General features: G+C 46.4%; 1 protein-coding gene across 1 annotated transcript in view; it reads right to left on the bottom strand.

Moving 5' to 3' along the window:
* LOC140430457 (uncharacterized) overlaps positions 1-13,164 on the bottom strand; it is a 37,087-nt gene extending 23,923 nt beyond the window's left edge. The window contains exon 1 of the mRNA XM_072517937.1: positions 12,736-13,164. Coding sequence (XP_072374038.1) covers positions 12,736-12,820 — 85 coding nt within the window. The 5' untranslated portion in view covers positions 12,821-13,164. The remainder of the gene's footprint in view (positions 1-12,735) is intronic.
* Positions 13,165-13,875: the final 711 nt, after the last annotated feature.

The raw sequence follows: 13,875 nt of genomic DNA, 5'->3' as shown, positions 1-13,875 counted from the left end.
AATCTAGCCTGATACTTCATTGTAATAACAAGGGAATGCTGCTTGGTTAGAAATTATGGCTTTTAGATTGAGTCATTAAGTCCAGACCTGGCTTGCTCATTCAGTTAGATGTAGAAGATGCTACTTCCAGCATCCTTGTCAACATTCATCCCACAACGATTAACACCAACAGCAGATCAACAGGCCTTAAATTTGCCATTTGTGGGGCTTTTTGCAGGTTATTGCTGCAGCTGCCTATAAAAGAACAGTGATTACATGAAAAGTAATCTGCCTTTGGATGCCCTGAGTATATGAAAATTTGGGTCATATAATTTAAACTTCACATTTTTTTTAGATGTCATAGCCTGTCATAAACAGAAAGAGCGTGTTGCCATGCTTTTACTCCAGGAAAGCTGTTGCAAATGCAGGAGTGACTCTGGGTTATGTAGTTATCAATCATAGAATCCCTACAGTGCAGAAGGAGGCCATTCAGCCCATTGAATTTGCACCCAGCCTCGGAAAGAGCACTCTACCCATGTCCACTCCCCTATCCACCCCACCCCCTTAACCTGCACATCCCTGGGCACTAAGGGGCAATTTAGCATAGCCAATCCACCTAACCCGCACCTCTTTGGACTGTGGGAGGAAACCAGAGCACCCGGAGGAAACCCAAGTAGACACGGCGAACTGCAAACTCCACACAGACTGTTACCCAAGGCTAGAATTGAACCCAGGTCCCTGGTGCTGTGCGGCAGCAGTGCTAACCATTATACAACCGTGCCACCCTTATTTCCCCTCTTACTGTCGGGGACCCTCTACTTACTGTATCTTCCCAATGGCAAGGCTAATATTGGAAACTTATCTTGCGAAGAAATTGAATTGAATTGTGTAATTTCTGTTGCTGTGGCGTTAGCCTCTTGACCAGGTCGTTATTGTAAATGAGAATTGATTCTCAACTGATGAAAGTCAAATGATACATAAATAAAATAAATCATGTGCAAAGATTTTACTTCATGGTGCACAATTTACCTTACAAACTAAATGTAATTATTTAATTATTGAAGATACCACTGGAATATTTGTTAAAGTATTTAGATTTGCCAATGAAGTAAATATTTATTGCTTTGCAGCTCATTGCAATGAAAATGTCGTCCTTTTCACTGTGGTGTATGTGAAAAGTAAGGAGGTTATATTTCAGCAGTATAGAAACACAATACCTTTTGGACATAAAGGGGCAATTTATCATGGCCAGTCCACCTAACCTGCACATCTTTGGACTGTGGGAGGAAACCGGGGCACCCGGAGGAAACACACACAGACACAGGGAGAACGTGCAAAAGAATTGAGAAGGAACACAGACTGATAACCCTATAGAATTTGATATCACAGAGAGTGGTTGAGGTTAATTGTATGGGGCTGAATCTTCTGTAGAGTGACGATTATGGTCGGATTAGCCATTCCGTTCCTCTCCCCCTCCCTTCTTAGGAGCATCACATTTCTCTCCCAGACTTCCGAACCAGGCCTGGTGCGATATGGGAAGGGCAGCTGGTTCCTGAGGTCTTCCAGTACAGGGCAGTAGTGCCAGGGAAAGTGAAGCCATGCCGCTTTTAAAAGGCTGCCGCAAAGCAGTAAGTTTAAAGGTCCTAGCCACTGACCGGACAGAAGGTAAACATGCACAATAGGTAGCTAGGATTGGTGGTTCTGGGTGGCGGGTATCGTCAGGGGATAGCAAGCAGATTAGAGAGTGTGGTGGTATGTATTAGGGGTAATACGGTACACCAAGTGTCGACAGGCTATTGGTGGAGGGATGCCAGGTCCTGATAGGATCTGCCACCTACTGGACTCCACCCAGAAATGCCGGTATAAGAACCCAGTTTTCCCTCCATTTCCCTCAGCAGCTGCATTCTGTAACCACGCTGCTGGGGATAAAGTTCTGCTTAATAAAGCCTTCAATTGACATTACCTCAACCTGCCTCGCGTCATATTGACGGTGCTACAGAGAGTGTGGGGGTAGGAGACGGAGATGAGGAGACGGGAGTGGGGGGGAGGGGTGCGGTCTTGTTAACCAGGGGTTAGAAGTGGTTTTAATCCTTCTAATTTCTCCTGGGTAACTATTCTGCTAGGAGAGTCATAACCGCCTGAAGTGTCCAATTTAAGTCAGAATATGGGAGAGTTCCAGGTACAGGGGGCTGGATTCTCTGCAGAGCCGTTCCAAAATGTTTACCGTGGGGGCGGAGAATCAACTTTCACGCCGAAATCGGGCCCGGCGCCAGTTCGCCGATTCTTCGGGACCCGAGAATCGACGTGTCGTGGAGTACTCAGTGCGGCGGGGGGGGGGGCTATTGCCAGAGGCCCGCCCAGCAATTCTCGCTCCCGGCCAGCCGAGTTCCCGACGGCGCGGTTCCAACCACCTATCGCCGTTCGGGAACCTTGCGTAGCGGCTGTGGACTCAGTCCATGGCCGCCCGAGTGGGGGGGCAGGGGCATCGGGCACCGGCGGGGGACGTTATGGGCAGTCAGGGGACAGATCGGGCCGGCCGGATCTTCGGGCGCGCGGCCGATCAGGCGGGCCTACAGCTGCCTCCGCGGTCCGAGTCCTCCATGGCCCTCGACGCGGCCGCTGGAGGCCGCCGGCGTGCGCATGCGCGGACTAGAAACCGGAAGTGCGGGGAGTGAAACGCCAGCGTTTTTACGCCGTCGAGGGGACATAGTCCCATTTTGGGAGAATCCAGCACATGGAGTTGTCCAGCAGAATTTTAAACTTCCCATGTAATTCCCGTGCAAACCTTGCACTTCTCGGAGGTTCCTCAGCGCATCTGCTGAAGCACCTCCAGGGTATGACCTACTCAGAAAGAGAAGTTTGGGGCCAGAGATATATTTGAGTGGAGGCTGGATTAACATATGAGGGAGAAAGGAATTGAAGATTATACTGGTAGGTGAAGAAAGCTGGGAGGACCGTCGTGCTGGAATATAAACATCAGTACAGAATTGTTGGGCCAAATAACATATGCATTGGGATGGTTTCTCATGGCCAGTGCAGGGGCAGAGAATCCAATTTCACGCCGTAACCGGGCCTGGCGCCGGTTCGTCGATTCTCCGGGACCCGGAAATCGGCATGACTGCGTAGTACGCCACGTCGCTGCGGGGCCATTGCCACAGGCCCGCCCAGCATTCCTCTGCTCCCAACTGGCCGAGTTCCCAACAGAGTGGAACTAACCACCTATTGCCGGGCTGCGGAGGTCGGGGGCGGGGGGGGGGGGGGAATCGGAGACCGGGGGGGTGGGGGGGCTTATAGGCGGCCGGGGATTAAACCTGCGCGGTTTCGGGGTCGGGCCCGCGACCAATCGAGGGATCTCTTTTTCCTGTCTGGTTCCGCAGTCCGAGTCCGCCATGGAGCTTGGCACGGACTCCGAACCGGAAGTGCGGGGGCCCTTATCCGCAGCTAAAGCTGTGAGAATCCCTCCGGGTCCCTGCCACCCCCCTGCAGGGCTGAGAATTCATTCAACTTTTAGGTAGGAATTTCGGGAGTAAAACCCCACCGTTTTTACGCCAGCGTGGGGACAAAGTCTCATTTTGGGAGAATCCAGCCCATTATCTATGTAATTCTACATAATCTGGGCATGGATGTAACTGCTAGGGGACACGGTTATTTCAGCTCTCAGATTTAAGAAAGATTCTGTTAAGATGACGCTGCCATAAATTGACACAAAAAACTGCTCCCATCCTGCGAACTGTGGAATCATTGAGAAGTCAGAACCAGGGGACAGCAGGATAAATGAACAGGCATCAAGCAAGGATGGAAAGTGTTATTCTCCCCATCTTCACTTTCTGAATATGTGGAATAGACTCAAAATTAATTTCGCTTCAGCTATTGATTTTCAGCTGAAGAAAGAGTTGGACAATTGTCTGGTTAGGGATGACTTTGAGGGATGATGAGTACAGATTAAGGTAATACATAATGGTTCCTGAGCTACTGAAATTACATGTCAAGAAAGGTATCTGCTTCAGGCAGGGGACGTTTAGGCCTTGAGAGCTGGACAGTTCCCTTTGGCAGCTCCGATGAATTTATTCAGTTTTTTACACACATTCATGTCTACTTTCAACAATGCCATCAGGCACTTGACCTCTCCCAAAGGAAACCTCTTCTCAAGGTGTTCTGGGACCATATTCAAAAGGGGTATCCTACCTCTCCAGAGAATTTGGTAAGTTTACACCCTCTCGTGTCAGGTTTAATGTGCACAAGGCGTATTTCGCACTCCCTCCTTGTTAATATCAGATCAGCTCCATGAACCACAGGTATCCAAAGTTCAAACAGCTCCTTTCCCTATCCATCCCCCTCCAAAAATGGCGGGAGCCGGGATTTCTAGATTTAGGCCTCTGGTGCCATTTTCTGAAAGCCAAAGAACATCTCCGTCCGTGTGAAAATTCAGGCCTTAGTATCAAACCAGAAAATGCTGGGAATACTCAGCAGGATTTATGGAGAGAGAAACAAAGGTCATAATCTAACCAAAATGCAACCAAGGGCAGTGATGAGTGCGTTTAGCCGACTAACACCACACAAGAAATACCGTGCTATCGACCTGGATTTTGGTGCAATCCGGGGCCTCAGCAGAGAACGCCCCACTGAAGTCACACTTAGTCCCATTTCCTGCACTGAGGAGCTCCACTGACCAATACTCCTCAGTGGAGGAAAAGATCAGGACACTATTAAATTGCGTCCAATCTCTCAAACCCCTCCAGAGCCCAAACTCACCTCTGAGGGGGTCCTTGGCCCCCCCAGCACCCCTCACATGGGAAGGACCCCTGCCAGCTGGCAATACCATTTGGGCACCTTGGCAGTTCCAGGCTGGCATCCAGGTGGCACTGCAAGGATGTCAGTGCCAAGGTGCACAGGTACAACCAGCACTGCCAGGGTGCAACCCCAGGGCAACCACCTGGGGCCTCAGGTCCCCTGGTAGACCCCCCCAAAGTGACATTTTTGTGGGGACCAGCTCTGAACAGGTCTCTATTGCGAAGGGATTAGATCCTAGGGCCTCGGTAGATCAGGCAAGCTGCATTTTAGAGTGAGGCTAGCTGTGAGGCTAGCACAATGGGCGGGATTCAGATCATGAGAGATCTTCCTGCGATGCATGGGGAGCTCGGTAGATCCCGGAAGAGGGATCTCCTGGCATCTACCAGCCGTGTTGCACCACCGTTTGGGCACAACGTGACCAGCTGATCGTGCCCAAGGTTTATATTTCAGTTTAGTGATCTTTCATCAGGACCAGAGTAAGTTCAAGTTGTAAAAATGTTTAAACAAATACAGAGACAAGCAAAGGGCAAATAGAGAAAAGAACAAAAATTAAGGACAAAAGACAGGAGTGATTCAATGACAAAAGCGGTGATGGTGCGAAGCAAAAAGAAATGGCTATGGGACAAATAAAGAAACAAAATGGTAGGGGTGAGTGAGGAGGAGATGTAAGTCAGAATAGCAGCATCATTACCAATGGCCACTGGTACAAATAAGAGCAGTACCTAGGATTAAAACTGCTGAATTCAATGTTGGAGTTTGGAAGACTGTAAAGTTTCTAAATGAAAGACGGGAGGCTGTCTCTCAAACTTGTCTTGGGCTTCATTCCAACATTGTAGGACTTTGAGGACAGAGAGGTCGGACAGGTAGTGAGGCGGGGAATTAAAATGACTGAAACCTCAGGGTCACACTTGTGGACAAAACAAAGGTATTCCCAAAGTGATCACCTAATCTGCATTTCCATTCCCCAGTGCAGAGGAAATCACATTTTAAGCAGTAAATGTGCTAAACTGAAGAAAATGCAAATAAATCATTGTTTCACCTGGGAGCAGGATTTAGGGTCCTAGTCCGAGGGAAGGGAGGCTGTAAGAAGGCAGGTGTTGCATCTCCTGCACTTGCATTGAACAGTGCCATGGACCAGGACAGTATCTTGGCGGTGATTGGATAGTGAACCAAGGAATCATCTCTTTGGAATGTGAAAAGGGATGGGGAAGGTGGGGGGCATCATGCTGGATGTGGCCCAAATAGACCCATTGAACGTTGAAGCTGACAGAATGGAAAGTGGGAGGGAGGAGGGTGAAAGGTGGGAGGGGGGGAAAGAGTGCGGGCAGATCTAGGCAATTGGACAGACACAGTCAATGAAAATGCAGGGAGTCCTCGGTTAAGGAAAACGGAAGTTATATTAGAAACACTGGTAGGTGGCATTGTTAGTATCAATGTGATGGAGAAACTAGGACCTATTGAGTCCTTACAGGAAGCAGGGTGAAAACAAATAGTTGTGAAATTCAGTGGGTTCATGGTAGATATTGGTCTACAGTCTAGCGCTGGAAATTCAGATAGAGAAGTCAAGGAAGGGAGGGGAAGAGTAACGGTTGGGCCATGTGCAAGGAAAGAGGAAGTTAGAAGCAAATTTGATAAATTTTCCAGTTTAGAACTAGAGCAGGAAACGACACTAATACAGTAATCAATGTACCAGAAAAGGAGGTAAAGAGGGGGCCCCAATGAGTTGGAAGGAAGAAAGGTCCATGTATCCCACGAAAAGGCAGGCATAGAACATACATGTCCCTATAGCCAAAGCATGTAGCTTGAGGGAGTGAAAGGCACACTTATATTTTAATTCCCCAAAACGAAAATTGAAACAAATTGATTTTTGATTCAGAGTGTTGTCAAGAGACATCATACATCTAATCTCCTTGCCAGCAGCATATGTTGTGTCTCAAGCTGGGAAACTGCCTCTCAGCTAATGTCATTGATGTAGTTCTCATGGATTTAGCAAAGTAGCATCATTCTCAGTCCTGGATGCTGAAGAGGAGGTGTCAGCAATATTGCAAAAATTCCCACTGAGTATTAACAACATCTCTCAGACCACATTCTGTAACCGAGAAGGAATCTAATCCACATTATTGTTAGAACAAATCACTTCCTGACAGACCCTGCACTGATGCCCTCTAAGCTGCCCTTTTCTAACAGGCAGCTATCCAACAACCAGAAGAGAAGAATAAACATTATGTTTTTTTCATAACAGTTAAGAACATTTTAAATAATGTTTTGAGCGATTTAAAGGTGGGGGTGTGGTTATGTACATTGAAACCACTCATCCTACCATAATTCACTGCAGTTATACTACTTTTGTATAGAAAAGTAAGTAAGTCTAGCTCCAAAGTGGCTTTGGAGAGGGATTAATGTTAGACACCCTGGCAGAGGCAGTGACCACTTGGATTTGTTAACACATGGGGCAGGATTATCCGGTATCGTCTATGATGGGTCACGTTGCGAGTGAGGTTCTTGTCCATTCCCCATTTTCCTTTCCAATGTTGGTGAGGGGCTTTCCTTCTTGAACCGCTGCAGTGTTTGTGGTGAAGCTAAATCATCTTATGGTAAAAGATGAGATATATATCAGCTTCAAGATCTTCCTTCAAAAAGTTGAAAAGCCAGATGGAATATTTTATCCACAAAGAAGAATTGAAGATCAGAATACCAACAGATAACCCGAAGATTCTATGTGGAATCTATTGGCATTTATTTAGACAAGAGAATTCTGTACAAAACTATATAGCAGTATAATCGCAAGCACAAACATCAAGACAAGTGTACCATTGAGACTGCTAGTTGAGATCATTTAGAATTGACACAAACTGACAACTTTAGCAGTTTTTGAATTTCAACCAGAGAGGTCAAAAGGGTAGCAAGTGCAGAAAGTGAGACTGAACCTTGGTGTCACATTTGATCCAAAAATAAGTTTCCAACCTCATATTCGAACCATCACTATTTTGGCCAGTGTAACATTGCTCAACTTCACTTCTGTTTCAACTCATTTCATGCAGAAGACCTCATCTCTGCCTTTCTTACCTCTGGACTCAACTATTCCAATGCACTCCTGGCTGGTCTCCCACATTCTACTTTCCGTATTACGCAGTTCACCCAGAATTCTGCAACCCATGCCCTTACATCATTTTTTAAAAATAAATAAATTTAGAGTACCCAATTAATTTTTTCCAATTAGGGGGCAATTTAACGTGGCCAATCCACCTAGCCTGCACATCTTTGGGTTGTGGGGGCGAAACCCACGCAAACACGGGGAGAATGTGCAAACTCCACACGGACAGTAACCCAGAGCCAGGATTGAACTTGGGACCTTGGTGCCTTGAGGCAGCAGGGCTAACCCACTGCGCCACCGTGCTGCCCTCTTATTCACATCATGTGTCATTCACCCATCACCCCTGTGCTCACTGGCCTACACTGCCTCCCAGTCAAGCAACGTCTTGACTTTAAAATTCTCACCCTTGTACTCAAATCCCTCCACAGTGTTTACGCTACCTACATCTGTAATCTCCTCAAAACCCATAACCCTCCTTATCTGTGCTTCTCTAATTTTGTCCTCCTATGTATTCCCAATTATATTTGCTCCAGCATTTGTGGATGTGCCTTCATTTACCTAAGTTTTGGAATTCACTCCCTGCGCCCCTCTACCTCGCTTACCCCTTTAATACACTTCTTAAAAGTTACCTCTTTGAGAAGCTCTTGGTTATTTGACCTAATATCTCTTTGCATGGCTCAGTGTCAGACTTTGTTTTAATAATGCTGAATGCATAAAGTGTCTTACTTCACATTTCATAGAGTGGAATCATAGAATTCCGACAGTGCAGAAGGGGGCCATTTGGCCCATCGAGTCCGCACCCACCCTCTGAAAGAGCACCCGACCTAGATCCACAACCCCACCCTATCCCTGTAACCCACCTAACCTGCACATCTTTGACACTGAGGGGCAATCTTTTAGCATGGCCAATCGTCCTCACCTGCACATCTTTCGACTTTACAAAGATTTACACAGATTAAAAAATGTATCTAGAAGGCAAATTCTTTTTAAAAAGTGAAAGTATTGTTGAGATTTGTTCTGTGCTATTAATGTTAAATTTAGAAGATGCACATATGATCTGCTGCTGTTGAGAATATACAACTTTTGTATACAGCATTTACAGCATTTGTATACAGAATATACAGCATTTGTATACAGAATATACAGCATTTCAAAGGGTTCCAAATAGATCCACAGTGAATTCCATGACATAGCAACTGAATACATTGGATTTTTGCCAATAACATTGCACTGTAGGAAACAAAAAGGGGAATTCCATTAATTTGATGCTAACTGATGAACAGAATGTGGTTTTTTTTTCAACTAAATGTCAAGGTAAATTAAGAATAGAGATTGAGTAATTTCAATTTCTACAAATTAAGCATGTTACTGAAAGCTAAGTGAAGCTTAACCTTAAGAAAATGGGCTTTACCGCTAACAATAGCTGGATAGATAAAGAACATTTTGAAAATAAGGATGAGGTTCCGGAAATCATAACTGGGCGTTTATCGTCAAAATGGGGGCCCCACAATGGACCATAAAACTGGGGGAAACACTGCCTCAGGAATTTGTGAAATCTCCAGGGGCATTTTAAGGAGCTCTAACGGTTAACTGGTTGCTATTGTAGCTGCCGTCCTTTTAAAGGACATACGCCCAACTGTAGGAGATGCCAGCCAATCAGAGGACTGGGAGCTTAGCAGTTTCATTAGTGCCACCAGGAGTGGTGGCCACTGGTGGGACTGCGCTTGAAGGATGCCACCTTTGCAACGATGAGTGCTAGAGACAATCAGGCAAGCCCTGGTGAGGGGGAAGTCGTGGTTGCTGAGAGTAGGTGGTGCTGTTGTCCTGGAGGCAGACATTGCCACGGAGTGGCCCCTGAATGGCCTAAAGAATGCCAAAATATGCCCCATTGAACTCACAGAGAGGATGCCAGGGTTTACATGGCAGGCTTCGGAGGGCTCACCCGAGGTAGGTAAAAGGCATCAACAAAGGGAAGAGACTCTGAACTGGCCTCTGCGCGGGGTGGGGGGGGGGGGGGGGGCAACTGCCTCACTGTTGGTTAATATCATGGTGGCAGGAAGGTGACGAACACTTCAACATTTGCAATTTTATGGACTCCCCTTGCCTCCCAGCCCATTCTCATTGGGTTAGTAAAATCCAGCCCCACTTACACAGGGTCACTAACATTCCTGTATTGTCTGACATCTCCCAGGCATTACTGCAAAGCAAGGTGGGAGAGAATGCAGCCCAGGCAACTAAACTTATAATTAAAAAGGCCAGGGGTTAAATAAGGAAAAGGTAATTTGTCTCTTAATGCACTCATTTAGGATCCACATGTAATCGATTTGAAGTTTTGATGAATAGTTTTACGCATTTTCTCTGTTGGAGTCCACATTCACTGCGACTTGTGATATCAAGGGCTGGTTTAGCTCAGTGGACTAGACAGCTGGTTTGCGATGCAGAACAAGGCCAGCAGCACGGGTTCAATTCCTGTACCAGCTTACCCGAACAGGCTCCGGAATATGGCGATTAGGGGCTTTTCACAGTAAATTCATACTTGTGACAATAAAAAGTTATTATTCTTATTATCATGGCAGTTATTACTGAAGTCTTGCAAACTGTTCTAATTCAGTGCCCTTAAATTGTTTTCCCTTGACCTAACACTTAATGCAAAACCGCAAGTAATGAACAAGAGAAAGAGAAAAAAATCCACTTTGGCCATTCCCTAATCATTCTGGGTGCCTAACTTTGAAGGTCTGTAGCAGTGCGTTGCCTTTTGTGCTGTAATTGATCGCTCGTGGCTGGTTGAAAGGCAAACAGAACCAAACACACACTTGTCACATTCATGAGCAGCTGGATGATCAGTTTTAGAAACTGCCGGGAGCTTAGCTTTGTCGTGAAGACAACTGAATGGAAGACCTTTTTAAAACCTTTAAATAATAAACATGCTGGTGGCACAGTGGAGTGGAGCAGGTAAGTAATTTGTCGGAGACCCATTTATGTCCCAATCATGTTAGTTTTCCATTTTTACTTCCAGGTGAGGTCCTTCATATATTCTTAAAAGGGAAATTTTACAGGAGAGAGTGTCAACTTTTCTCCCCCCTTCTCAGATGCAGACCCGCCTGTCCTATAAATCCTGCCTCTCTGTTTTTATGTTGGAATTTACTTGTTTGCACGTCTTTAAGTCACGGATTTGACCTGCAGTATTGCACAAGCGTGTGTGGCACAGGCGTGGGTGGCCTGTCATTTAGGATAGATATCAAAGCCTTGGGGGCAGGAGGGGAGACCTGCACAGGGAATTTACTACAATAATAACAGGGGTGAGTGAGTGAATAAACTTGATCTGTTCTCCTTAGATTCGAAAGAGGATTTATAATGATTTTCCAAACTTCTGAAGTGTAATCGAGTAAACTTGGAGTAAAAGTCTCCATTGGCAAGATGGGGTAACCAGGGGACATGGATGTATGGTAGTTGGAGAAATGACCTTGAGGGGGATTCTTTTACAGGACATTGTGATCTGGAATGCACTGCCTGAAAGTGGTGCTGAAAGCAGATTCAATAGTAACTTTCCAATAGGGATTGGATATAGTAAAGTCACCATAGTCCCAGATGACCATAGGCTGTATTCCCCTTTGAGGGGGAGAGCTGACTGGTTGTGATTTCACCCGAGGATCACCACACCACAAGCGGGTGGCAAGGTTGAGAAGGCAGGACCTTCATCATTAACCTCAGCGCGTACGGGAATTGAACCCGTGCTGCTGGCCTCGATCTTCATCACAATGAAATAAAATGAAATGAAAATTGCTTATTGTCACAAGTAGGCTTCAAATGAAGTTACTGTGAAAAGCCCCTAGTTGCCACATTCCGGCGCCTGTTCGGGGAGGCTGGTACCTGAAATTGAACCAAGGCTGCTGGCCTTGTTCTGCTTTACAAACCAACTGTCCAGCCAACTGAGCTAAATGGATATATACACATGAAAAACAAACATTTGCAGGATTATGGAGCGGGGTCAGGACTTTTATTTATGTTGTACTTTTGATGATTATTGGACATTTGAAGGTTACAGCCAATGAAGTACAAGAAGTTTGAACAGTAAGAAGTCTTACAACACCAGGTTAAAGTCCAACAGGTTTGTTTCAAACACTAGCTTTCGGAGCACTGCTCCTTCCTCAGGTGAATTCACCTGATTCACCTGAGGAAGGAGCAGTGCTCCGAAAGCTAGTGACATCGAAACAAACCTGTTGGACTTTAACCTGGTGTTGTAAGACTTCTTACTGTGCTCACCCCAGTCCAACGCCGGCATCTCCGCATCAAGAAGTTTGAAATGGGACAACCTATTTGCCCACAACAAGTTCCCACAAACAGCAATGTGATAATGACCAGCTAATCTATTTTTTGTTATGTTGATTGAGGGATAAACATTGGCCAGGGCACTGGGGATAACTCCTCTAGTCTTCTTCGGAATAATGCCATGGAATATTTCACATCCACCCTAGGGTGGATTAGAGACCTCTTTCAGCTGGCTGGCAAATATGCTACGGGCCGAATGGCCTTCTTCTCGGTCATGTGATTTCATGAATTACCTTTTGGGGCGTCATTTTCACATGCCACTGCTCAGTGGAAAAGGTTAGCGAATTGAGTCAGTTCATGATCACAGTTCCTTACATCCATGATTCTTTCATTAGATAAACAAAGCTGCCAGATAACATGAAGCTGCAGGAGTAAACGTGCCGAGATTTTAAAAAAAACCACAGCAGAATGGAGACGAGAGCGGAAACCAAAGTTTACATTAAACACGGGTCAAAGGTAAATAAATGGCATCAGAAGGATTCTCGATGCTACTTCAGCACCCGCAAGTGGAGGGGAAGGTACCACCAATATTCGCCACCTACCTTTTTCCAGCAGGACTTTGACAATCCCCGACCCAACAGTGCCGGCTCCCCCAAGCACAAGGACGGTGCGATCGGCTGCAGACATCCTGGTCAGGGCGTCTTGCAGTGAAATGGACTGAAATTGATCCAGCGGCGAAGCAGAGCGAGCGCCTGGTCTTATAGCGGGCTGTTCAGGGGGCGCTCCGCCCTCTGGGCACAATGCTCCACCCTCCTGTACCTGGCAACAACACCGCTCAGATTTGCAGTTGGCAAAACAAAAAGTGAGCGGGACAGACGTTCCCGGGACACAATCGCACGAAGAAGGTGAAACAAACTCTCACATCAACAAACCCATCATCAACTCTGTCCCTTTCAATGGGAAGTGAGAACGCTGCGTCCGAGGTAGTCCCTCCCTAAACTAAACAAGCCGAATGTTTGGGATTACAAACGGCTCATTCCCGGGTTCTGAAACACCGATCTCAAAGCTGCCACCTGGACAACCACCGATTGGATGTGCCAGAGATGTGACTGAGCTCTGGTGGGAGGCAGTCAGAATTCCTCATCAGAGCGAAGATTGCGGAGATTTGCCCTGACATGTGAAGACAGGCTGACTTCTTCACGCTGTGTGAAGAAAGCCCGTTTGATAAGCATGTCTCCCATCATTCTTCAATCTCCCCTCCCTCTGCAGACTGCAGTTTCAAAAACAAAGCCTTGATGCCTCCTAACCATTCTTCATTTCGGTCTCCAGTCCCACTCTTATCAACTTCAGTCAAGTCTTGCACTCCAGGATGCAGCCCTTTGAATATTTTATCAACTCTGCTTCAACAGTTTGTGGAGGCAATGCTAAACTCGACCTGATGTCTGTGTAAATATCCCTGTACCCATCATCCCTGTACAAAAAAAATGCCAAGCAGCGTGCCTTAATGACTATCGTCCAGTGGCTCTGACATCTATCATCATGAAGTGCTTCGAAAGGTTAGTCATGGCACGAATCAACTCCAGCCTCCCGGATTGCCTTGATCCACTACAGTTCGCCTACCGCTGCAACAGGTCCACGGCAGGCATCATCTCCATGGCCCTGCACTCTACCCTGGAACACCTAGATAACAAAGACACCAATGTCAAACTCCTATTTATCGACTACAGATCCACCTTCAACAC

Source organism: Scyliorhinus torazame, chromosome 10 (assembly GCF_047496885.1).
Source record: "Scyliorhinus torazame isolate Kashiwa2021f chromosome 10, sScyTor2.1, whole genome shotgun sequence".
In the NCBI taxonomy this organism is placed as follows: Eukaryota; Metazoa; Chordata; class Chondrichthyes; order Carcharhiniformes; family Scyliorhinidae; genus Scyliorhinus; species Scyliorhinus torazame.
This window is presented reverse-complemented; position numbering and strand designations above follow the sequence as displayed.